The sequence below is a fragment of the Trichosurus vulpecula genome, chromosome 7 (assembly GCF_011100635.1).
Source record: "Trichosurus vulpecula isolate mTriVul1 chromosome 7, mTriVul1.pri, whole genome shotgun sequence".
Classification (NCBI taxonomy): Eukaryota; Metazoa; Chordata; class Mammalia; order Diprotodontia; family Phalangeridae; genus Trichosurus; species Trichosurus vulpecula.
In genome coordinates this window covers 208,134,929-208,162,052 of record NC_050579.1, presented here as the reverse complement: position 1 = coordinate 208,162,052, position 27,124 = coordinate 208,134,929, and the positions used below count along the sequence as shown (strand labels likewise).

The 27,124-nt window shown below is 36.6% G+C and overlaps 1 protein-coding gene across 1 annotated transcript in view; it reads left to right on the top strand.

Annotated features, from left to right (window-relative positions):
* Nucleotides 1-23,941, top strand: part of COL19A1 (collagen type XIX alpha 1 chain) — a 398,183-nt gene extending 374,242 nt beyond the window's left edge. The window contains exons 47-51 of the mRNA XM_036768309.1: nucleotides 214-384; nucleotides 2,630-2,696; nucleotides 14,822-14,950; nucleotides 23,572-23,649; nucleotides 23,808-23,941. Coding sequence (XP_036624204.1) covers nucleotides 214-384; nucleotides 2,630-2,696; nucleotides 14,822-14,950; nucleotides 23,572-23,649; nucleotides 23,808-23,941 — 579 coding nt within the window. The remainder of the gene's footprint in view (nucleotides 1-213; nucleotides 385-2,629; nucleotides 2,697-14,821; nucleotides 14,951-23,571; nucleotides 23,650-23,807) is intronic.
* The last annotated feature ends 3,183 nt before the right edge of the window (nucleotides 23,942-27,124 follow it).

The following is a 27,124-nucleotide window of genomic DNA, read 5'->3' as shown; positions in this document are numbered from 1 at the left end:
CATAGACTGGTAGAAAATTCAAGTGACAAAATCCTTTACATCAATTTATCTTACTGCTTCAATGACAACCTGGGCCTAAGTGTTATATGGAAAAACCACATGAAACAGTAAGCATTAAAGACCATGGCAAATTAGTATGATTTGATGCTTTCCAGCCTTGCTACCTATTAAAATGAGTGTAGTGCCCTAAGAAATGATCATTTTCTCTGATAGGGTGATCAAGGAATACCAGGAGACAGAGGTCCACAGGGTGAAAGAGGAAAACCAGGCCTTCCAGGAGTACAAGGGATCACAGGTCCCATGGGACCCCCAGGAAACAAAGGCTCTCCAGGAACCCCTGGCTACCAAGGGCCTCCAGGTTCTCCAGGGACCCCTGGAATTCCGGTAAGCCACAACAGAGTTACTTGTTTAAAAAAATCATTATGGTTGTGAATTCAATAATCATAAACAAGACCTAGAAAACAGGGGAAAGAACTATATAAGAAACAGTGAACTTTTACACATTAATATATTATTTTAAGACATATATGAACCTAACCAAAGTAGTAACAAATTGCTTTCTTGACTTTTTCTGCACTTCCCCTTCTTTCCCTCTGTATAGCTTTTAAAATGTTTTATTGATGGCCTTTTTTTTTTCCTTTTCATATCTATTGCTGCCAATCAACTTGCCTCCTTCTTGTCCTCTCAAAAGAAAATTTCCTTTTTTAAAACTATGTAGCATGGAGCCAAACCAAATCAAGATACTGGCCTTTTCTGAAGATGCATGTCTGGTTCTATACATTTATTCCATCAGCTCCTGGCCAAATGGTGAAAGATATCTACCATCATCAGTCTGTTGAAGTCATGACTGCCCACTGATTTATGCAAAATTCTGAGGTCTTTCACAGACATGATTCAATGCTTAAAAATAAAATGGACCAAAATGATAAGAAGTCACACTTAGACCAGGTCTATATCACACCAAAACTCAATTTTCTTGAATAGACTGCTAATGATGGCCATAGAATAGAATGGAAACGACCCTGATGAAGGTCTTCCCAGGGAAAACTGTTTGGCCTAACCATGTTTTTTGATTAAGCCTATGTACAGAAAACAGTCTTTTTACTAAAAATCCTCACTGTGATGGCCAGTAAGTTTTCAATAGAGGTAAAATCTCTCAGAGTAAAAAGAAAACGGGATCAAAATGAGGTCTGACTTCCTCACAAGGATGTCAGAGTCATTAGACAAAGTATTGCTATCATAATGGACCTTGCTCAGGTCTCTGGATTTTTCCAGATTTAGTCTTTGTCATGAATGGAATTTTCATATGCCTTCCTTTCTTCTTACCTTCTCGTTACCTTTCTTACTTCTCCAAAGACTCTCTTTGCAGGAATCTGTTTTAAAGATATGCCAGTAACAACTAATATTCCTAACTGAAAGCAACTTGTTTTATAATCCATGCCAACAGAGTTTCCCATTTATTTTACACTCTGTACAATGAAAATGGAACTAGGAAAAAGGAATTTACTTAGTGTTCTGTGCTACCCTTCTCTCCCTGGCCATTACACACACTGCTCATAATCTCCAAAATTGAACAATCAGATATTTCCATTTAAAAATAAACAAAATACATTTTTTAAATCCCAGCAGCACCGAAAGCAATAGCATGCTTATTAAAATTCGTAGCTGGTGGTATAAAACATCAGATTTGAATGATGTTTAATAAGGATTTAGAATAAGTTTGGCAGCTGTATGTGGGCTTGTTTATCAAGAAGATAAAAAAAATTTAGCTTACACCATTAAGCTTGACTGGAGAGGCTTTATCTTTTCTTCTTTCTCTCTAGTTCTTGGGTCTGAGCTACTACTCTTTTTTTAAGTTGAGATCAGAGGATGGTTCAATCTGATTATCTCTGTGACTATGTAAACTGCAGGTTTAAACCATTTTAATAAGGAGAGTTTTATTTAGTATAGATACAATAATATGTAGTTTTCAGTCCTAAAAATAAATTCTCCTTTGGGACCCAATGAATAATACCTACCAATTTATTATTTTTTCCAGGTCCTGCCTGTTTGAAAACCTCCTAAACCAACTCTTAACTCTTCTATTCCCTAGTTTCCTTTAGAAATGAATTTAATTCCTGTCAGTCAGTCAACAAGGATTTATTAAATACCTGAGTGTTAGACACTGTACCAGGCACTAGGGTTTTAAGGATAAAATTCAATCTCTGCCCTCAAAGAGTTTACATTCTAGGAAGTGCTGGGAAATCTGTTGTAATAAATAATAATAGTCAAGATGTCTAGTCTTTGGAGTTCCATAAAAGGAAATGGGTATATTTTTTTAATTACATAATGAAGAAACACTGGTCCATATATAGTAAAAATAACACCCTTATGGTTAATATATAAACACAGCCCAGAACAAGTTTTGAAGCTAATTAAGCACCTCAGTTTCTTTTCAGCATTTGATCAACAACTGCAACCACAAAAGATATTTGCAGCTTTGTATAATCCACCTTCAAGAGCATTATCCTTTGATTAAACTTATCTCTTCAGTAGTTTCCAAGATACAGTTACAAACCCAACTTTTTTTTATTTCTTCCTCATTTGTGAGATGCTGTGCTATAACAATCCATTTGGTTTTTTTTTTCAGGCTGATGCAGTTTCATTTGAAGAAATAAAAAAATACATAAATCAAGAGGTCCTGAGGATTTTTGAAGGTTAGGAGATGATTTTCGGTGTCTGTGTTTCTGAAAGTATTTCATGGAATAACCCAGTTCTAGATGGGATCTGAGCATGATTGTAGTGGGAAAAGGGCTCAACCAGAATCAGAAGACCTCAGTTTGATCTCAATCCTACCATTTACTGTCTGTGACATGCTTAACTTTAGAAGAATTGGAATTTAAAAATACCTTGGAGGACCAAGCAAATTTGTGCATCAGTTGATTTACCTGGTCCTTCTAGTGAGGTGAGTTACTCTGGATGTCTGGGTCAATTCATCTAAAAAATCTGGATGATATCTAAGGTGTCTTTCAAATCTAAAATTCTATTATGCTAGGTCATCTAGTCCAGATGTTGTAGAAATCCCTTTTACAACACTGCAGATAAGCATTCAGCTTCTGCCTGAATACCTTCGGGGATGGGAAATTCACTTCCTCACGAAGTAGCCAGTTCCGTTTTCATAGAGCTCTAATTGTTAGAAAATTCATCCTTTCATGAAACAAAGATCTGCCTCCATATTTGTACCCACTGATGATGTTTCAGCCCTCTGAAGTAAAACGAATTTCACTCTTTCTTCCATATGACAATTTTTTCAAACATTTCATGACAGCTATCGTATACCCCTAAGTATTTTGCACATCCTTAGTTTATCTTGGCTTGCTACCATTATTCGTCCTAGTCTTCCTCATATACCAGCTGAGCAATGGAACTTTTAAACTACAGAGCCCAGAACTGAGCACAATATTCTGCATGTAATTCGACCAGTACAAATTTAATAAATGATGAAACTTTAGGCAGACAGAGGTTAAATGACTTACCCAAGGTCACATAGCTAGAAAGTATTATCTAAGAAAAGATTTGAACTCAGATCTTCCTGACTTCAGGTCCAACACTAAATATGTAAAGTATGTTGTAAATGGGACCGATGTAGAGCACTGCAACATGCCAAAAGATACCTCCTCACAAGGTTGACATCAACCCATCAGGCTTTTGGCAGACTGTAGTGCAACCAATTACTAATTCACCTAACTGTGCTGTCTCACACAATTATTGGCTCACATTATGCTCTTTTCACAATTCTCCATCCACAAGACTATAATGAATATCTTTAGCACGGTACTTATGTACTGACATGATGTTAGTTTGGCTTAGTAATTCATTCTAAAACAGAAATGTCAAACACATGGCAATGCTCCACACAACACTGCAGAGTGCTGCAGAAATGGGGTGAAACATAATTGGGAAATATTTAACAAAATAAGCAAAAATATAATAGAACATAGATAGTATTAATGTGTGGTTTTCTAAGTCAAATTGTAGGCCCCTAGGGATCCTAAAGTACAATTTATTGGCCCCATTTCCATTTGAGTTTGACACCATTGTTCTAGAATTTTATCTGGAAGTCAAATTCATTAGTCAATCATTTCCAGATTTAAATACTTGCTTTCTCTGCCTCCCTGCCTCTGTCTCTCTCCTCTCCCTCTCTCCCTCCCTCCCTCTCTCTCTCTCTCACTCTCACTCCCTCACTCTCCCTCTCTCTCCCTCTCGCTCTCTCTCTCTCTCTCTCTCTCTGTTTGTGTGTGTGTCTATGTGTCTGTCTCTCTGCCTTTCTCTGTCACTGTCTTTCTCTCTGTGTCTCTCCCTGTCTCCATGTCTCTCTCCTCTCTCTCTTTTTATTTAAGGCTACTAGAATGAGATTCTCATTCTCTCTCTCTCTCTCTCTCTCTCTCTCTCTCTCTGTGTGTGTGTGTGTTTGTGTGTGTGTCTATGTGTCTGTCTCTCTGCCTTTCTCTGTCACTGTCTTTCTCTCTGTGTCTCTCCCTGTCTCCATGTCTCTCTCCTCTCTCTCTTTTTATTTAAGGCTACTAGAATGAGATTCTCATTCTCTCTCTCTCTCTCTCGAACATTTATCTGTCTCTTCTTCCGGCATCTCTCCAAGTCTACTTTATTTCCCCAAGATGACCAACAATGGTTCTTCACTGACATCTGCAACTTCTTATATTATGTTAGAATGAAATTCCTCTGGACCTACATACTTGAGCTCAATTCAGTAGCTGAATGCTTTCCTTTCACACACATCTTGAGCTTCAATTTTCTTTTAATCATGTTTGTTCCATCTTTCCCAGTTTGATGATCATTCTCTACAGTAGAGAAAATAGACACAAAAAAGGAGTTGTGTAATTATCCTACCTTTAACCTATTATACTAAACTGAGAGCCTATCCTTCCCTAGTTTTCCTAAAGTGAGGGTGGGGAACCTGTGGCCTCAAGGCCACATGTGGCTCTCTAAGTCCTCAAGTGTGGCCCTTTGACTGAATCCAAACTTCACAGAACAAATTTGGATTCAGTGAAAGAGCCATACTTGAGGACCTAGAGGGTCACATGTGGCCTCAAGACTGCAGGTTCCCCACCCCTGTTAGGCCATTGCATTCTTCATAACTCATTCAGGACTTGAAACTTCCACACTAATGATTCCTATAGATTCATTCCACATTTTTCTATTCATCCCAGTCATTTGCTTTCTTTTTATTTTTGGTATATATATATATATATATATATAATTTTTTTTAAATATGAGTTCATCAAACAACTTCTTATACAGTCCCAATTATTTAAGAGGGCTTTTTCCTTTTTTCTCATTGGGATCATTTGTGGTTTCATTGTCCAAACTTTGGGGGGGGGGTTGGAGTGTTGTCTTTCTTATGCCATCTTTCATTTTAGAGACTCCAACTACTGGATCTTATTGCTCCCTGATTATGCCCAGAATTCCTTTTTAGCAAATGCAAGATGATAAGGTCCCTTTTTGCCAGGGCTTCTGTTCCTTCTATTTTGCCAACCAACCAATCCTTCCTTATTAGTCAGAATTAAACCCAAAGTGATGGCTAACCTCATTGTTTCACAAATTTTTCTGAAATGTTCGTAGTATGCTTTCAGGTGACTCATGAGTCATCAGCACAATGTCATTATCTCAAAAGTTAAAATGATACAAAGAGATAGTCAAAGAAGTGACAGACAATGTTTTTGGCATTTAAAGTCCTGCATCCAATTTAGTTAACACACCTCACATGGCTACTCTATGAAAGTAACTGTGCTAGGTATTGAAAATACAGAGATGAAAAATAACATACTCTCTGCCTTTAAAAAACTTACAGTTTAGTGAGGGAAATGACAGGTACCCAAATAAGTATGATGTAGGTAAGTGGAATGTGATAGGGACAAAGGAGAGCCAGGAAGAGCGTTATGAGAAATTTGAAGAAAGAAAGATGATGTGTCTTGTTTACCTGTGGAAATCCTTCTCTTCCTTCAAGGCTCAGCTCGTTTACCACAAGCTCCAATAAGCCTGGTAGGAATGCTGCTCTACCCTCCCCCACCCCCACCACCACAGCTAAAAGTATTTCCTCCTCATCAGAAACCCCTAGAGAACTTTAATTAGTGCTCTCCTTTCCTCCATTGCATTCTGATTCATGTTATATTCATGCAACTAGATATTCAGGCTGATTTCCCTGTGGGCAGGGGAAGAATCTGAAACCTAACTGTGTAGGTTCTAAGAACTGCAGTCCTATACAAAAAGCACCCACCCCAGTAAGACTTTGTACAAGAACATACTGGGTTGGGGGCCTGTGTAATTCGAATGAGGATGTGGAATAGAGGCTCCACAAATACAGCCTCTGCTTGTCTGTCACAGACAATAGGGAAGCTTGATGCTGCAAGCACAGGTGTATCTGCTTGTTATTGGACTTTCCTCTGCAAAAAGACTGATACAAGAGGTGTAATTGGCTGCCCTTTACTACGCTCACCCCAGTTGGCTAAGTGTATGTTAAAAGCTTATCTGTTAGTTCTCATTGTTTATATACTAACTTATTTAATGCTTTTTAAAAGCTAGTTTACCTTTGATTAAAAAGAAAAAAAAACTATTGCCAGTCGCAAATTCTCTGTGACTTAATGTCCACTAATTGTATGGGGAGAAGAGGAGCCATTGTAATAGATGAAGCCAGTGACAAGATTGGTCAGCACAAAACAGTATAGAAGATTAAATCTTGACTTCACAATGTTAGGGTTTCCACTAATATTTGGCTGAGCCAAATGAGAGAGAACCTTCTAGATTTGGTTTTATAACTCATGTTATATGCTCTTAAATATCAGAAAGACATGCACCATGTGATTCAGGCCCCTTCACTCCTAGGCTGTGGATGTATGAGTAAACAGAATTCAGGTGTCAGAGAGTATCACACATCTAGGAGTATGCTGGAGTCAGCTCGGCTTGGAGGAGCCCATTGTTACATTTTCAGTGTGAGGAGTTACACCTCAGAAATTAGAAAATTCTACAAATTAGGGCTTGATTTATTCTTTTTTTTTTTTTTTGATTCCTTAAACTTAAGAAAGTGATAGAAAAATGTGAATAGTACAGATTTTTTTAAAAGTGTCATATCATTTTTTTTTGGAAAGCTGGTTGTTAAACATTTACCAGCATGGCCCTGCATGCGCCTCAGTGAGATGTTCAGCCTCCAGAAAAAAAAAAGGAAGTAGTGCTATGAACAAAAAAAAATGGACTACATTCCTAAACTTCTTTGGCTTTCACGTTCCACTTACATCTTTAAACCTTGCCATATAGTGCCACCTGCTGGTTATATTTATTTCTATAAATGTTGTAACCTACCCAGTAACCTACCCCAGTAGATTGGAAGTGCCTAAAGGGAAGACACTGCGTCCTTTTTTTTTTTTTCAAATCTCTGAACTCCCAACACCAAGGACAGAAGCCTGGCATACAGCAGATGCTTAATAAATATTTCTGAGATCGAATCTAATTGAATTGTCCTGTGAGAAAATATCTTTTAACGTAGAAGCTAAGAAGGGCTTGGAAGAAGTGTATGAAAAATTTCACAAAGGGAATGCTGATCTGCTGTTCTGCTGTTCTCCCTCTCTATAGAAGGTGGAACAAGAGAAAATAGGTTCATTATAACAAGAGAAAAGGGTAATTAAACACTAGAATAGGCAACCAGGGAAGATTATGGAATTGCTGTTCCTAGAGATTTTTTGTTATTTTTGTTTGTTTAATTGCCCTAAAAAAAAGAAAACAGAGGTCTTGAAATGAGTTAGAGAATGAACTAGAATAGATGACCCCTGGTTGTCCTTTGAAACTCTCTGATCCAATATATTTCCTTCTTCATCACTGTTGTCTTGGTGCCCCCATTCTCCAAGGAAGCCAAACCACTAGGTTCATTTTTTAAAGTGATTGTAATGGATTTGCCTTACCAGGCAAAATGTGGGTATTAGCTGTCAGTAAGCTTCCATTAGAACTATTTAATTTCCTGGTCCATTAGAAAGCACGGCCAAAAACTGTTTAATTGACAAAAGATCTCCCAAAAACAGAGGAAAAGCAATTAAGAGCACAGACGTTCACATTTCATTTAGAGCATACAAAACATATTATTTTAAATTATCTCGCACTTGGACAGGGTTCATAAGAAATCATTAGCCTTCTGCTAAATAACAATTTTGGTGTGTATTTTGAAGGAGAGTAATTTACAGCTGTATGTAATTATTTAAAAGAATTTTTTCCTATTTTGTTTAAAAATTATAAATTATCCAAAACCAACTGTTTTTGAATTTAAGCCCATTCAACCCACATATGAGATGGGGGAAAGTGAGCTCTGAATACCTTTACTTATAAGTTTAAGGTGTTTGAAACAGATGTGCCTGTAATTAAGTAAAATGGCACTGCAGTGGGCAATTGCTTTTCTGGGTAAAACTAGAAATGATTTGCCAATCAGACAATAGAAACATTTTTAAATGTACTTTTTATTATTGTTGTTAATGTAATGGGTTGTCATGGTCAAAGTATAACTTATGGACACCACTGCTATCCTACTAATGTCAGAAGAAAATAGGGAAAGCACCTGGTACTTTGGAAATTCTCCCCCTGTGGCAAACTGCAGGAGTACATTGATATGAGTGGCACAGGATTGGCAATCGTGGAAGGGTGAGCTATGGTCAGCATTATTGGATGGAGCATTCAAATCAATAGTATCCTTCATCTGTTGGAATATTTTAAGTACGAAGTATTTCAACAGAAGTGAAAAATTAATGCCCAATCTATAATCTAGTAATAGAAATAAAACTATGCTATACAATTATTTGATATATGTGAGCAAAATAACAAAAATACTGCTCATCATACTGGTCTACTTGCTATTCTTCACACAAGCTCTCCCCCTCTGCTATGCCTCCTTTAAAGACTCAGCTTGAGCACCACCTACTTCAGGAAGCCTTTCCCTTCTGCTAGCACCTTCCCTTCCAAGGTTATATTTGGTTCGTGCATTTGACTAAATCTATATGTGTACTTGTTTCCTTTATTTAAATGTCAGTTTTTGTCTTTGTATCTCTAACAGCATTTAGCATGGTAACTGGAACATATCAAGTGCCTAATAAATATTTATTTTTTTAATAAATGCTTGCCAAACCAAGTCCATTCAAGGAGCATTTATTAAGCACTTATTATGTGCCAGGCACTGTACTAAATGATAAGAACACAAATACAAATAGAAAGATAGTTCCTACTCCCAAGGAGTTTACATTCTAATGGGGGAAGGTAACAAATAAAAGGAAGCTGAAAAGTAAAGGAAGGGAGAAGAGATGAAGATATATGGGGCAGGGGGGATGGGCAAGCAAACTAGAAAGCTTCCTTCGGTGACTGATGGATGCTTAGACATACACCGAGCCTGATGAATTTTTGTTTTTGTTTAATTTTTTTATTCTGTTGGAATACATGTGATGTTGGAACTAGAGATGTACCTCACTTTATATAACAGATGTGTTCTTGAAAAGTTGTAAATCGAATTTTTTTTAAAATAATATTTAAATAGACTATTTAGTTAAATAATATTTAATCTATTTAAGGAAGTCTTCTTATCAGTTCTTTTGTAAATCGAACATATATATTTTATAAAGTGAATAATCACTCCCTCCCAATTTATCATTTTTGTAAACCTATATCTGGCTCTATTCAATTTGCTTATAGTGGGGTACACCAGTAGGCTTAGAAGACAGTCTCATTTAAATGGGTTTAAATGCCTCTCATCTACAAAAGAACAATTATAAAACAAAGGGGTCAGTCAAATGATCTTGAAGGTGCCTATCATTCCTATACGAATGAATGAGATAATTTGTAAGAGTTATTATAGTAATCATTTTACCTAAATTAAGCCCACATAGTTCAAAGATATTTCATATTTTTGTAATAAAAATTAATGGAATTATTATTTTTAAAAAGAAGTCTTTCATTGGCAAATTGCATTATGGTATATCTATTCTAAGGAGTAACATATATGAATATCTCAAATTGAATCCTAGTCTATATGTCATCTAGGAATTAAAACCTTCACAAGAAGCCCCACAATAGCATTTTTAAAGGTATGAATGGTAGTTCATACTTATCTGCTGTTTGAGTTTCCCCAAATTAGGCTCTATCTACCTTATAAAGCCATAACTCCTATAAGACAGCAAAACTCCTAATATAGAATGTTTGATAGTCCTTAATTCATAGACTTGAACAAGATTGTTGCCTGTCCAATAATAGTTTGTGTTGATAGTCACTTTCATGTCAAAACTATTAGTTAAAATCTTAATTTTTGCATTTCCTTGCTGTTGATACTTTTTTCTCCAGATGTATCACATCACTTGGATTGCTTTATGTTGCTATTAGATTTTAAAAAGCAATGTACAGAAGATCGCGTCAAGGCCAGATAACAGGAGATGATCCATAAGAGTGATCATAAGCTGATAAGTGATCATAAGATAATCATAAGCTCTGCCCTCTAAAAATGCCACTAATGCCAAAGCTCAGAATGAACTGGTGAGGCTGGTGAGGGTAGCTAAGGACAAGGAAAAGGGCTTGGTTAGACATATTGGAGGAAAAGGGAGAATCAAAACATGAATAGAATCTTTGCTTAGAGCAGATGAATGATGACAATTGAGAAAAGAGAAGACAGAGCCTTTTTTATTTTGTTTTTGTTTTTTTCTGCAAAGGACAGTGATCGTTGCACTAGAAATGACAGGGAAAAAAATACCTAACAGGGAGTTGACACCCACAATAAATAAGGAGACAGAAAGAGAGCACTTAGCTGTCCTTGATAAATTCAAGTCACCTGTCCCAGAAGAACTACATGTTTTGGTCATAAAAGAACTGGCAGATGTGACTGCTGAGTTACTGTCAGTGATATCTAAAAGATTGTGGAAAACAGGATATGGCAAAATGTGTGTTGTTGTTCAGTCATTTCACCCATGTCCTAGTCTTCATGACGCCATTTGAAGTTTTCTTGGCAATGACGCTGAAGTGTTTTGCCATTTCCTTCTCCAGCTCATTCTACAGATGAGGAACAAAGAGGGTTAAGTGACTTGCCCAAGATCACACAGCTTGTGTCCAAGGCAGGATTTGAACTCATGATGAAGAGGAATCTTGCTGATTCTAAGCCCACTGTTCTATCCACTACACCATCTAGCTGCCCATAGCAAAATTAGAGAAGGAGAAATACTGTCATGGTTGTCCAAAAAGGGAAGATAACAGCATTTTAAATCACAGGTCACTGATTCCTAGTGAGAAAATTCCAGAAAGGATCATTAAAGAGATGCTTGGCAGATATTTAAAAAGGGAAGTGGTGGTTATAGTCAGCATGACTTCATCAAGATAAAGTCATGCTAGACTAACCTCATTTCTGTTTTTTTAAAAGTTTATTAAAATAATAAATGAGGGGAACGCTACAGATATAGTTTATCTAAATTTTAGCAAACTTTTTGATAAAGTACTAATCTTGTGAAAAATATGGGAAAATGTCTATTAGACAGTAATACAATCATATAGATTCAGATTGGATGAGTAGCCAGACTCAAGGAGTAATCATTAATAACTCAGCATCAATCTGGCAAGGCATCTGCAGCAAAGTGGCCACCTCCCAGTAACTCGTACTTAGCTGTGTGCTGTTTAATATTGTTATGGAACAATTTACTTTTATAAAAGCGTATATGGCAAGGCATCAAATATGCAAATGATACCAACCTGGGACAATATCTGAAACACTGGATGATGCAGTCAAGATCACAAAAGATCCTGACAGATTAGAAGAGGGGTCAGCACAGGACTGAGTCTACTAAGATGAAACTCAATAGAGATAAATGTAAAATCTTATACCTGCATATGAAAAAGCCAATTCCACAGATATAATAAGATGAGGAGGCATGAATGGACTGCAACTGTTCTAAAAAGGATCTAGGAGTTTTAATGGACTGCAAACTGAATACGAGTCAGAAGTGGCATTTGACAGTCAAAAAAACTAATGAGATCTTGGGATGATTTAGAGTAGAATAGTTTCCAGGAATAGAGAGGGATTAATCTCACTATATTCTGCCCTTATCAGACCTCCTCTGGAGTATTATATTAAATTCTTGACATCTTGGTTTAAGGAGGACACTGAAAAGCTAGAGCATATTCAGAGGACAACCAGGTAGGTAAAAAGCCTTGAGTTTAAGACACATAAGGATTTGTTGAAAAGGCTGAGCATATTCAGTCTCGAGAAAAGAAGATTCAGGGGGAGTGTGATAGCTGTGTTCAAGTGTTTGAGGGGGACATGGAAAAGGGATAAGATTTGTTCTAGTTGTCCCCAAAAAGCAGAAACAGGAGTAATGGGTAGAAGTTATAGAGAGGCAAATTCAGCATTCCTAACACTTGGAGCTGCCCAAGAGTGGAATAGGATGCCTAGAGAGGTTATAGAATTCTCTCTCCTTGGAAGTCTTCAAGCAGATACTGGATAACCGTTTGTAAGATATGTTCTAGTGAAGGTTCTTTCGTGTGAGTGTTGGACTTTACGGCTATTGATGTCCCTTCCAACTCTCCAATTCTAAGATTAAGTGAAATTTATATATTTAGAGTTTATAAAGTATTTATCTCATTTATTGCTCAGAAAAACTCTTAGATATATACTACAGATGTTAGTATCCAACTTGCCCATAATTAAACAGCTGCTAAATGTCAGGTGTAGGACTCAAATCCAGGGCTCTCTGGACTACAAGTCCTAAGCTCTTCTCATTTACACAATGCTGACTCCACAAAGAATATAAAATGTTTCCTAGAAATGTCTCATAGGCTAAGTTGGTTATTTGTTTTTGAGATAGTCCTGATGTATGAAAACATCTTAAAGCTTTCTACCTCCTTCTTTGAATAAGGATGATAACCTTAAAGAAGAGATTCCAGAGATCATCTAATTCAACTCCTTCATTTTACTGATGAGGAAACTGGGACCCAGAGGGGACTTGCCCACAGTCACACAGGCAATAATAAGGAGAGTCAAGATCCAAACCCAGCTCCTCTGACAAGAAGTATTTTAGTTAACATATTAATTTCTCTCAATTTATACATTCTTATTTCCAACATTTTCCTTTGGTACACAGAAAAATGTAAAAGAAAGATGCCTATGGTCATAGTCCCTATGAGGAATTTGGTTAGTACATGATAAAAGGATGTCCAGAAGCATTGCATAGTGAATAATAATAACTGCTAACATTTATATAACCCTTTAATATATGCAAAGCCCTTTACATATATTAACCCATTTTATCTTCACAACAACCCTATGAGCTGGTGCTATTATTATCCCCATTTTTACAAATGAGGAAATCAAGACCCAGAAAGGTGAAGTGATTTGCCCAATATCAAACAAGTATTAAGTGTCTGAAGCAGGATTCAAACCCCCCTGTACAAATGTAGTCTTCAGTATAGGTTGCTGAATACTTGGCTCATTCTTTGAAATTTAGATCTTCATCATCAATTCCACAGACAAAAGTTCCCAAACAAAATGTTATTAACACCTTAAAGCTTTCCACTTCCTTCTTTGAAGAAGGGTGATAACCTTAGTTGGAAGAGACTTCAGAGATCATGTGCTCTATCCACTCAGCTGCCTGACCTGGAGTCAGGATTACCTGGTTCAAATCCTGCCTCTGACACTTACCAACCTTATGACCACAAGCAAATCATGGAGATTCCCTAAGATTTCTTCTAAGTCATAGTGGTTTGATATCCTCATCGATAAAGGGCCAAAAACCACCAGATATATATTAACATATGATAAACCATACTGTAAGGATGGTTTTGGTTTTTGGTTTTTTTTGTTATTTAGTAGGTTGATATCTTTGAGGGGAGGGAGAAAGGAAAGAAGCAAACATTCTACCAAAGAAGATCTAGGACAATTTCAATAATAGTGACACCTGATGTCCTTTACAACTTATGAAAGTGTCCTTCAGAGAACAAATATGAGTAATGGCTAATACACACACATGCGTGCACACACATGCATATATACATATACGTATAATATATATACATACATATATATGTGTATATATATATATATATATACCTAGCAGAGCATTATATCATGGAATTGTGGTAAATATAGCCCAGATTTTCATTCTTAGAATAATTTCTTCTGTATTGATAAAACAAAGAACTCAGGCCCCATATACATCTAAAACATTTCTGTGGAATAGCTAAGGGAAGGAAGGTATTTTTAAGACTATTTTTAAAATGTGAAACTGAAGTGATATGCCTAAATATAGTTCAGCAAGTCAAAGTCAGTCCAAAAATTGTCACCAGAATGTGATACAGATTCAACTCATGGAAGAACCATTTATCAAATCTGATAGAAGCAGACAGCTAATCTCTAAATTTGAGGCAAAGAATCCAAATCTATTTTTCCATACTAGATGAGGTCTGGAAGTCCAAAATTTCCAAATAAATACCTGGAAATTGTTCATTTGGATTGTACAAAGTCCAGGAGTTCTTCACGTTTTATGTGTCATAGTTCCCTTTGGTGGTCTGGTGAAGCCTGTGAACTTCTCAGAATAATATCTTTCAATGTATAAAATAAAATATATAGGACTGCAAAGGAAGCCAATTATATTGAAATATAGTTTTTGAAGAAAAATGTTTTTAAAACAAAGTTTATGGAACCCGGTTAAGAATCCCTTGGTTGTTAAGGGCACAGAACAAACAGTAGGCATGGGTTTAGGTTGTTGATATTTACAGTCTCCTAGAGATTCTGATGTATTTCTTTTTTTCTGGACTTTCATTAACAAAGAGAGGATGGCTGTATTCCTCTCCCAGATGAAGCTACCTGCTGCCATGCTCTCTGCCCAAGGTCATGGAAAACCAGGGCCACCAGGCAAAGATGGGTTACCAGGCCCACCAGGAGATCCTGGCCCCCGAGGTAAGCTTTCTCTATCAATTTCTACCTCTCAAGTTTCTTATTCAGTTAATCCTTCTGAAGACAGAAGAAGCCACACAGAGTTTCTTAATAATGAATATTTTAAGACCATAGCAGTGCTCTACAGACTAGTGATCAACCACTAGTACTAGAGATGTGTGCTACCTAACAAAATTCTTAATTGATATAGTTGACACTTAAATTGACCAATTTTAAATACTGCTAACCTGAACTCAATTATTAATAGAAATAACCATTATTATATTAACAATACATAATATATACATATATTTCCATTACCATTGATATCTGGGAATTTTGAAACTCTCATTTTTCATATGAGCAGAATTTACTATCCATATTTAATTATTCCTATTTACTTCATGAAGAAATCAAAGTAACTTTGCCACAAATGATGGTTTGGTCCAAAATATTTTTTTCCGGGATAACTATTGCCAAGATTCAACTCGTAAACACTGTCAATTCTACTCCATCTCCCTAAAACTCTGGTTACTGACCTACAGAGCAGCCAATATGGACTCAGGATCCGACCATGTGCAGCTTTAACATGGGAATATTAAATGCAAATAAGGGAATGCTCGTAAAGAAAGAAATAAGAACCCAGTCTTTCATGTATTGCCTCTCTATCCTGCCTTCCACCACCACATTGCTTTTTTATCTCCGGGACCCTGTTTGAAATCAAAGGAAACCCTGCATAAAGAAGGCAGATAAGACTTAACTTACAGTAGAATGAAGTGCATACCAAATCTGCTCTTCACTCAATAATTTCCCTTTGGTGCTATTTCCCTGCATGTCAGAAGTTTTCTTGTTTCTGTACAAAGCGTTCCAAGCTGTAAAACTCATCTTATTGTTCATAAGAAATTAAAAAGCTGTAACTGTGTAGTCAGTCTTCCCAAATTCTCTCCTGTTTATTTGGTTTTATTTAGTGTTATTTCTAGTGTCGTCCCACCTGATTTCTTATTAGTTGGCATGGGAGAAAAAAGCATCGAGAAAGCCATTAAGAACCTCCCCTGCTTCTCCTGCTCTCCCCTGTCGATTTCTCACAAGTCATAACTAGAAAGAAAGGCACAGAAAAGACAAAACAGATACAAGAAACTTCCAACAAATGGCCGTTCCTACCGCTGCTGCATCACTGTATAGATATCGCTTAATTTGTTCCCTTTTGTTAGCTTGGTTTGCCCTAAGTCAGAGCAGGTCAGACTGAAGAGAAGAGTGAGTGCACAGCTGAAAACACGTGGAAGTGCTGTGAAACCTCATGAAGCCTAAGGTCTGTTAACACTGATAGGAGCCAATGCATGATTGGAGCTCAAAAAGTGAAATGATCGCCAAAGAAGAGAACAATCAGAAATAGAGATCAGAAAAAGACTTCATGGGATTAGAGGTGGTCTGTAGTGAGTGACAACTTGTTCCTTCCAAAAACACTTAACATGTGCTCTACAAACCACTGTTAGATGTCCAGGCAGAGGGCATTGCAAAGATAGGAAGAGCAGTATAGGAGGTTGCAATAGAATAATTCTACTGAGTAGATTTTGAAAATGGGGAAATGTCAGGGACATTTAAAAAAAATAATGCTTTTGTTAAGTACCTAGTTCATAGGATCATTTCTTTAGAGCCAGAAGAGACGTTAGAGTTGATCTAGCCTACACTCTTCATTATTCAGGTGAGGAAACTAAAATTCAAGAGACTTACTTTGGGTCACCCCAGACAGTGTGTGACAGAGTTTGAATTTGAACCCCAGTCTGATTCAGGCATCTCATTAACAGCATCTACTTTGCAAATATTTTTTTCATAGTAAATTAAAGCTGAGACTATAATAAAATTCCTTAGTAGAATACTACTGTTATTCATGTCAGAGATAGGAGTGAAGACCTGATGGACAATTTCACTTGAATATTAAGAGATGCCTTACCTGATTTATAAATGGCACACTTTCTGCCTTTTTAACAAAGCCTCCCTTTGTAAAGATTGGCAAGCTGACATGTTACCCCTTTTAAATGAAAAGTTAATTTGAAACTACAAGGAAGGAATAAGTAACTCAAGTCAATCTAAGCATAGTTCCCAAATACTTTATTTCACATACATGAACGCAAGTATCATAAAGTAATTTAATTTTTAATTTAAAATATATGTCTTCCAGCCTCCACTACTATCTCTTTGTAAGTGTGCTTTTTAAAAGGCAAGGTACACAGCAAGGAAAAAATGTGAACTTTCAGAGAATCTAACAAAACTGAATAAACTTTTTGTAATATGAAATTTCAAGTGAAAAGCAGGAATACATTTAGAAGAGAAGATACCTCTGTACATATATGAGATGCTAATTAACTTGATTATAAAAGCACACACGCACACACACACACACACACACCCCCACACACACACACACACGGGAATCAGGAACACAACTGAAAAAAAGTTTTAACAGTGCTGGTATTGGATCGTGAAGAGGGATACGGCTCCAGTAATACTTATAGGGCTGTCTGTAGGTGACCGCTTTGGTGCCCAGAATATTTTAGCAATTAACCTGGAGTCAAAGGACTCCAAGACCAGCTACGCTATTTACTACTATCAGGGTGACCTGGAGCAGGTCATTTAATCACTCTTGGCCTGTTTCCTCATCTTTAATTTGAGGTTCTTGGACTAGATGAATTTTAATATCCCATCCAGCTCAGGATCTATTGTCTATGAACTTGAATTGTTTTCTCTCCCAAAGTTAACAGTATTCTCTAGAAGAAAAGAAAATGAGTTTCAACCTCCAGGCTGCTGGCTCAATCAGACTGATCCAGAAATTTCATCCTTGTTATTTGAACACAGAGCCTTATCAGAAGTCCCTAGAAAGGAGGCTGTTTGAACTTTGTATATGTGGCTTGTTTGTGAGGAAAGAAATGAAAAATCACTTCAGTGTTCAGAGCTTTGGTTTACCAATATGTACAGCCAATCTTCTTGTTTTCACATAATTCTTTAGGAAGGAAGAAATAGAAAGATGTTAAGTAAACAGCAAAACCATTACACATCCTTTGAAGTATATACTCAGCAGAAAGAAAATCAACTCTGAGAATATGTGAGGTTAAGGTCCAAGTTTAAGAAAGGAGTGTTTAAGTCTCACCCATATCTTACAGAATAATGCTGTATTTCATGTCAATTGCTACTCCCATGCTTTCACAATGATCAGTCAACCGACCAAAAATCATTAAAACAGTAGATGCTTAAAGTGCCTACTATGTTCCAGGCCATATACTAGATTCTGGGCCTGCAAATATAAAAGTGAAATCTTCCCTATCCTCAAGGAGCTTATATTCTATTGGAGGAAACAAAAAAAAATGTAGATAGTTATGTATCTATAGATACAGATATACAGACGTGCGTATACATATATATGTTTCATATATACATATAAATGTGTATATGCATATATTATAATGAGCATATACAAAATAAATTTAAAGGAATTTCTCAAAATAAGGAGAAATTTTATATATTATATATATATATATATTTATACATAACATACACATATATGTGTTGTACTCCCTAAATGTTGTCTTCTCAAATAGAATGTGAGCTTCTTGAGGGCAGGAATCATTTCATTTTGCCCTGCAAAATTATCTTGCCTTTATTATATACATATTTTTCATATATGTGTATATGTACAAACATATTTCTGTGTGTATATACTAAAGGTCATTTCTCAAAATCAGAGGGAAACAAATATGTAATATATGTTATTTAATATACGCTTTTATATGTTGTAATCTCTATGTTCTCCTCTCTAAAAGAGTGTAAACTCCTTGAGGGCAGGGATCATTTCATTTTACTCTGCACATTTTCCTCACCTTTATTATGTACATATATTTTTCATATATGTATGAATACTAAATACAAAATAATGGCAAGGTAATTTTGAAGGGGGAGGCACTAGAAATTTAGGGAATCAGAAAAGACTTAAAGTAGAAGCTGATATTTGGGTTGAGATCTGAAGGAAACTAGGAACTCCAGGAGGTGTAAGTAAATAGGAAATACATAACAGGCCTGAGGACGAGAATAGACAATTGTGCTTCCCACTTTCAGTGACCTTGTTTGCACTTTTCTTGTGCTCCAAAAAGCAAGGATTTTAAGATTCTGCTTTAATTGTCTTTCTGGACAATTTTAGATTATCACTGTCCCTGCAGGGTTTCAGTTAGTCCAGCTCTACTAAGTAAATTAAGAGGAAAATTCTGGGATTTGGAATCACCTCTCTTTTGCCTTAAGTGTTCACCATTTGGTCTACGTGGTGCTATCATCAGGGGAGTGATGATATTGATCATTTAGAACAACAGTAGAAATAATAATAATAATAAGCCAGCGTGGGTTCAGGAATGTGAAGAAGGGAGAATTTCCCTAATGGTTCCCCTGATCAGCCATCTGAATTTTAGAAAGGAAAAGTTATTTAAGCTTTTCTGACCTCACTCGCTCCTTCATCTCCCTGAGCATTCTGAAGAATCAGTATGATGTGGTAGCTAAAAGGCCCATCCATCTCAGAAACCTCTAGGTTCCCAAAGTAGGTGATACTGACCCATGGCTGGGGGGGGGGGGCTGGAACAATCCGGGGAGCATTGAATAAAAATAGGGGGACAGTGGAAGCATAAGAAGAGAAGAAAATTTTGAAAAACTGTTAGTTATGTATGTTCATTATGTATTTCATCTGTTATGTAACAGAGCTAAAGTCATAATGATTATGTTATTTTCCAAATAAACATACAAAATGCAAGTTATAGCTGATCAATGGTCAAGTTGGCCAATAGGTCTTAAAAAGTAAGTGTTGGCAAGTGAGCAGGCAGCTCATTGTCAGGAAGTCCAGCATTCATCAGCAGGAATAAGTGCATGTAATGACTTGTTTATAATACGATACTGTATGGTTACATAACATAATATTGCATCATCAAAATATCAATACAGGGAAAAACCCACAAATTTACAATAAACAAATTTAAGATGCATTGTTTTAAAAATTGTATATTTAATATTTTTGAAATGTCACAAATTTTTTAAAAAATGTTAAAGGGTTAAAGAAAGCATATTTCCAGGGAGGTGCTAAGTAATTTTTTGAAAGGGGTTTCGTAGGCCAAATAAGTTTGAGAACTTCAGCAGAGGTACAGAGCTGGGCATGGCACTTGGATCAAAGAGACTACGTATCCATGAGTTTGCTTCAATCCCTATCCCGGCAAGGTTGAAAAGCATCAGGTTTTCTTTAATTCCTGTTCTTTTCAAGTTCTCCTATAAGGATGAGACAGAGACAGACAGAGACAGACAGAGACAGAGACAGATACAGGTACAAAGATATATAGCTAGCTTCTGTTATCCAACCTTTCTTGATTCATTCAAGTATCAGTACTACCTGCCCTCAAATCGCTGTGTAGTTATTGCATAGGTATCCTGTATTTACTTATCTGAGAATACAGTATATCCTCCTTGTAAAATATAAATCCCTTGAGGGCAAGAACAATTCCACTTTTTAATTTGTTTCCCAGTGCCTACTATAGTGCCTTTTACAGAGTAGGTGCTTAATAATTGCTTGCTGCATGATTATTTGTAATCACAGTTAGCCACAAACACACTAACCCAAAGGGCTCTTCTGTTATTCAACGGAACAGTTTATCTTACTAGTGTAGATATGGACCTTCAAAGTCTGAGTCGCTAAACATCCGTTTCTCAGTGCCTGAAAATTGTATAGAAGGGAACACAGATGGGTCTTGATATATGCCTCCAAAGGCAGCTATATTAAAATGTGCGATGGAGAGAGTAATAGGTACTCTAGTGAACCCAAAGACGTATAAATGAAATCCTTAAATGTAAGTCTGGAGTTCCAAGTGGAGTGTTAGTACCAGATTTAATTACATAGCACATCACTTTCTTAGGAAATCCATCCGTGATCAGTTCCTCTGTATACCAAAACCACTCCTTTTACTTAATATATACACATATAGATAGAGTTATAGATACATACATATATGTGTATATGTATAAATATATACACAATATAGGTTCCAAAGTGACAAGCAAATGCACTAATTAATGTCAGCTTCATATTTCAATTTACAAATGTTATAATTTACTAGTATGAACTGAGATATCCTTAGCTCAACAGGACCATTTCTACCTATTATTCATCTAGTCCAACTACTCACTGAATATATTCAAACACATATACACTTGTGTGTGTCTATAAAGAGATGACAGACATGTTTGCATCTTGTAGGTTTTTTAAAGACTGTACAATGATATAACTATTAAAGTAGAGGGTTCAAATGAAACACAGAAATTTAATTTGACTATGCAAAGTATCGGTAAATTTCGTTCTTTAGTGTAATCTATATTCCTGCATGCTACGATAGCTCTAGTCCTTTCATCGATAGAAAGTTTGCTGTTGGTCAGCCATTATTAAGTGTTGCTCTGCTCTCCTCTGATCATTGACATTTTCTCCTTTGGTTGATAAATATAATAATAAAGGCCATAGCTGAACAGTCAAATATAACTCATGTAAAGTTTGTTATTTTCTTTTCTGTAATAGAGCATTCTTTGATTAGGCACTTCTAAATGCCTTTTGATGAAGCTAATTAAGTTTTTTCCCTACTGTTCGCATCCTATAAAGATCGCTTCTACAGAGGACGCTTGAGAAATGTTTTCAGTGTTAATTTACATGAAACTTTGATGTACCAATATGCTTTAGACATCACTTTCTATAAGATCCAAGGTAGTCTTCTTTCTAAGATAAGCATCACCAATCCCACTCATCAAAAAAGAAGAGGTTCGTTGCCGTGTAGATGTATGGCATACTCTTCAATCTGTTTATTAAACTTGCCCAGTTTTTCTTATTTATTTCATATTTGTGATTTGCACACACCTCAAAAACAAAACCTGTGCTCATGCTGTTTGGAAACTAATGCAGGCATTCCTTTCTTCCTGCCAAGTCAAAGCTGAGACAATATTAGATGTATATGAACCAGACCACTGATTTGTTGGAATATCTGCAAGTCCCCAAGGCCTAATGCCTGATGCTTCCTTAAGCATACTGAAAGCCGTGGGGAACTTCAAAAATTTTCACATGCTGTTTGCAGGAAGCCATGAAGTCTACAGATTTCATGTCCTCACCATCACTCTGTTGTAATGAGACACAGTTATTAAAATGCATAACTAATTTAAAGCTAATTTTTCTGAGTTGATCATTTCCTACTGCCATTCTATCCTTTGCGATGTCAACTGCATGTTTCTGCATGATTGTATTGTTATCCTAATGGCAAATACTCCTTTATTGTTGTTGATTAGGTAAAAAGAAAGTGGAAAAAGAATTAGCATTAGGCTGCTAGTTTGTTTACGGCTAGGTGGGTTTAGGAATTACTACAATTTGGTGTTGAATTTGATGTGGATCTTGGGTTAAATTTAAAGATCTGTAATGTCTGAATATCTTTTCTTAGTTGTAAAGCAATTGCGTTCTTTGAAAGTTACTATATTTGTATCATTTGGTATTTGTCTATTGGTTCTGATGAAAAGTAATATGTGGTAGACAAATGGGCCAGCACTGTCCATTTGGGCTCAGTTGGCTTAAACTGAAGAAATGTTGCCTCATCAATATTTGTTCAACTTATTCAACCATAATTTCCTCTCCTTTTTTCCTAACCCTTACTGTAGCTTCCAACTGATAGGGGGAATAAAATCTCAGACCTCATAAGGCACGGGATCTTGTACATTAAATGGAAATATAAATGGTAAATTGAACCAATCCCTTATTTTCTATCCAATGTTTAACAAGCATGGATAGTGTCACATACATGCTCACATTCTAGCTGTCATGTCGTTTGGGTTTTTTGGGGGGCGAGGGGGAAGGCAGGGCAATTGCTGTTAAATGACTTACCCAAGGTAACACAGCTAGTAAGTGTGTCCATTGTCTGAGGCTGCATTTGAACTCAGGTTCTCCTGACTCCAGGGCTGGTGCTTTACTCACTGCACCACCTAGCTGCCCCCTACCACATAGACTTTCAAAATTATTTGAGGAAGAAGGTGAAACTTTCATTTTAGTTGCTGTGAGCCCATTTTGATGCTCATTATCTAGAGTTTGACCAAGGAACTTGAGTGGTAAATGAGTATCTTTTTTTATATCATTATAGTTGTTATGGAGAAAGAGTCAATGATTGTGCCAGTGAATACAGTCTCTAGTAAGGAAACTCACAGACACACACAGACACACAGACACACACACACAGACACACACACACACACACACACACACTTTTTTGCAATTTGGTAATTTTAGAGAACTGCCTGGAGTCCTGAGAAGTTAAATGACTTCCCCATAGTCAAACAGGCAGTCTGTGTCAGAAGACAGACTTGAACCCAAGTCTTCTTCACTAGATTATTATTTATTTAAAGGGATGATTCCCATCTATGATTTTATGGACTATTAAATTTTAACTTGAGATCAATATGTATGTTTAACCATGTGGTTAAGACCAAAGAATACAGCTGCCATTTGGTCTTAAGGTGACATTCAAGAATAAGGAAAGCATTTGCTCTGCTGTCACAGAACACTTTTACTGTCTTTGTGTTTATCTTTTTGCATATATCTTACATAGGTTACAGAGGACAGAAGGGAGAAAGAGGTGAACCTGGAATTGGGCTCCCAGGGAATCCTGGTCTTCCTGGGCCTTCAGGTAATGGTAATATTGTCTTCACAAAACCAACAATCCTGTATATGTTGAAAATATCTTCCCCCTGACCTTTGTACTTTACCATGTGTCATACTGTTAAGGGAGCATTTGAGCATGTGGGTCTCCTGCCTCCAAGCTAATTATTTCCTTTATTTTATTAGCCACTTGTATGCCAGGCACACCCGGTGCTCCAGGGCCGCAGGGTCCCCCCGGACCTAGTGGAAGGTGTAACCCAGATGATTGCTCCCATGCTGTGTCTCATGCCCAGCCACCAGGACATGAAAATGGAAAATGAGCAGCTTCCTGAAAATGGCCTGACACTTAGTGACAAATCTGTGGACCTTGGTTCATTTTAATCAAATATAGACTGTCCTGGAGCAGCACTTTTAGAGCATTTAAGCCAAATCCTTTGACTCCAGCTTCTGAAGTAGATACTTCTATACATTTTCCCAAGTCCATTCCCAATGATTTATTTTTAATTTTACTGAGGTTCTTATTGAGATTTTTCAATGAGATAAACAAGCTCATACATTATCATGAACGTCCTTCTTCAAAAGGAAGCTATTGTCTTAACAATTCAGTTAGATTGAAGATTGCACATACTTTTACTGCCTCATCAATATGGTTCTTTCAGCCTCTTGATCTAATGCATAGAAGAGACAGAATTACAAGTTGTCTTAAAGTTTAAATTGAATGTTCTCGCTGAAGTTTTCTGTCAACTGTTTTATTTCAATGCACATCATATTGAATGTTTCCATCTACTTTTGATAGCCTAAGGGTGTGATGCTACTGCCTTCCAAGTTATGCAGACAAATTTTCGATAATTTCCTATATAACAATGAGAGAGATGGTGTTGCTCTCCAGCTTCTCATGAGACCCCGCTGAGTTGAGGAACTCAAAAACTGACCTTTACAACTAAAGTAGTCTTTTGGTTTTGTTTTTTATCCTGATGATTAGCTCAGTTCAAAGCTGAGTAGCGTGAGCTCCTGTGACATAAGGAAAGAAAAAAAATCAACGTAGACAGTTATATGTTCCATCAGAATATGCGCACTTCTTCAGTTGCCTATACTATGACCAACCTGGTAAATAGTGTCTTAAATTGTGAAACAGAAAATGGCTTCCATTAAGAATGATGGAGTGAACTAAGGATTCTTTATTGCATCAGAAGCTGCAAAGGACTCGCAAGCTTTTGGTACCTGGTACCACTTATTTCTGTGGTTTAATGACCCATAGAGGACATGTCAAGAAAAGGCCATCTAAGCAAAGAGAAATTAGGTCCATTGCTGCCAAAAAGAACCCACGTATCACAAAACTGGCTGATTTGAAGGGAGGGGAGGATATCCTGAAAGATGAATGGGGAATGGTAGCAGGTATGCAACATCAAATGGAAAATCTGCATATCCTGAATGCACTCCCCAAAATAGAGCAAAAGACATAGATCACATGAGGGAAGGCGCCCATACCTCTCTGCACCTGCAACCTGTGTTCAGGATCTAAGAAGATGGAAGTCTTTTAAAACATTTATATCAGCTCCTGGAAAATGAAGTCCAAGGAGTGGGGGGGGGGGGGGCAGGGCAGGAAAAGGGGACAGAGAAAAACTAATGACCATGTTGTCTAAAACCAAATGAAAATGGAATTACAAGCACCACTGGATTCCTAGTCAACATGGGTTGTTACATAGTATTTATTAACTTTGCAGGAAATTACCATTGATCACAAGAAGCGAGTTTTTCTTAAATGTTTGATGGCTAAACCTGTATAGCTAGTCAGAGGGATTGTAGAGGTTTAAAGTCTGTATCACTTGTAGGGTAGGGGTGCCTCTCTCCTAACACAGTTGTGGAAAATCCCCACTTCCTAACTTTCTCCTTTGTATAAAGAGCTCCAGTTTTCCTAGAGCAGAATGGAAAATGAGCTTCTGTCTGTTCATCGAAAATAAGGTTAAGATGTCAACTCCATTGTCAAAGCCCTACAGAGAGTACAATTGGACTCTGAAATTGAAACAGATTCTGAATGTAGTCATGTCTGTGGAGCATGACTGGAATTGAAAGTGGGAAAGAACTGGCGGAACTGAAATTGGGACATTTCATGTACTTAGCTGTCCTCATGACTTTAAATAGTTTTCACTTTAGTTCAATGAACTGCTGGTTAGGTACTATACACATGGCTAGGAATCCCTAGAATATGCTTTGTTGTTACTGTTTGTTTTGTTTTCATTGGTTTGCATTGATTTATGTTGTTCCTTTCAAGTGATTCCAAATTTTCTCACAACTTTTGCGTGTTTTTTTAAATTATAAATTCCTGTTCAACACCACTTTATTTCTTGTGATGATACCTACAATGGTGCTGTGTTTTAAACAAACTATATAATTGGAATCTTCATAAGTGTGTTTCCTTAGTAGGATATAATATTAAAAAGACATATACAGAGAGTTATGACTTGGTGCTAAGTGTATATTTTGAGTTTGGGGCTCATTGAAATACAATTCTCAAAGCGTGTACCTTCCCCGATGAGATTTTATAGTGTTCGTTTACTTGAATTTGTCAGGGGGGTTGAGCATTTTTGTATTTTAAGATATTATTTTTACATACTAATTTCCCATTACTTGTTTGTCTTTTTGCTCCTTCCCTAGATTCAGAAATATTTATTGTAGCATTTTAATGTTTTGACAGATAGAAATATCTCCTGATAATGAGCAAAGTCATTTGTTTCATTGTTTTCTTGAATGTATGCTTTCACGTGGTTTGTTGACCCAGTTCATTTTCTCCTATCATGAAATATGTTCATTTTAGTTCTTAGAGGATCTGATGCCATTATGAGCAACTCTACTCCCATACTTACATATATTTGCAGGAGTATGGTTTCTTTTTCTATTCTCTGATCATTTTTTTCTTGGTAATTTTGATTAAGGTTTTGTTGGTTTATTACTATTTTGAGGATTTGCATTAATGATTTTTTCAGATTTTTGATAAAGAAAAAATTATTTTATTTATTATTATTATTATTATTATTATTTGCTGCATAAAGCAAAGCAGAATTGTCCTCAGGATACAAACTCTCTCTTTGTACCGGGGAATTGGTAACTGGTTTTCACCATAGACTAAGTAAGGATATGGAGCTGACGTAAGAATTTCCTTCCCTCCTGTTTTATTTGCCCCCAAACACTTGCTGTTTCTTATCATTTTAGTAAATTCGCAACACAGTAAGGATGTTTGGGTCCAAATAATACAGGACCAAATGAAGTAGTGATTTGGCCATCATCCAATTACTTCAAAACAAGCGAATAAGAAAATTCTCACCACAGAATGAACTTTTTTTAAAGTACCTGGTTTGATTGTGTTCTGGATAATTGCCAAGTCCTCCTTCACTTCATAGAATAATTTATTTCATTCCAAAACATTTGTTTGCTTTCATAGAGATGTCATTAATGTTTGATCTCCACAGCAGGGAGGAATAATTAGTAAATTCATGAATTATCGT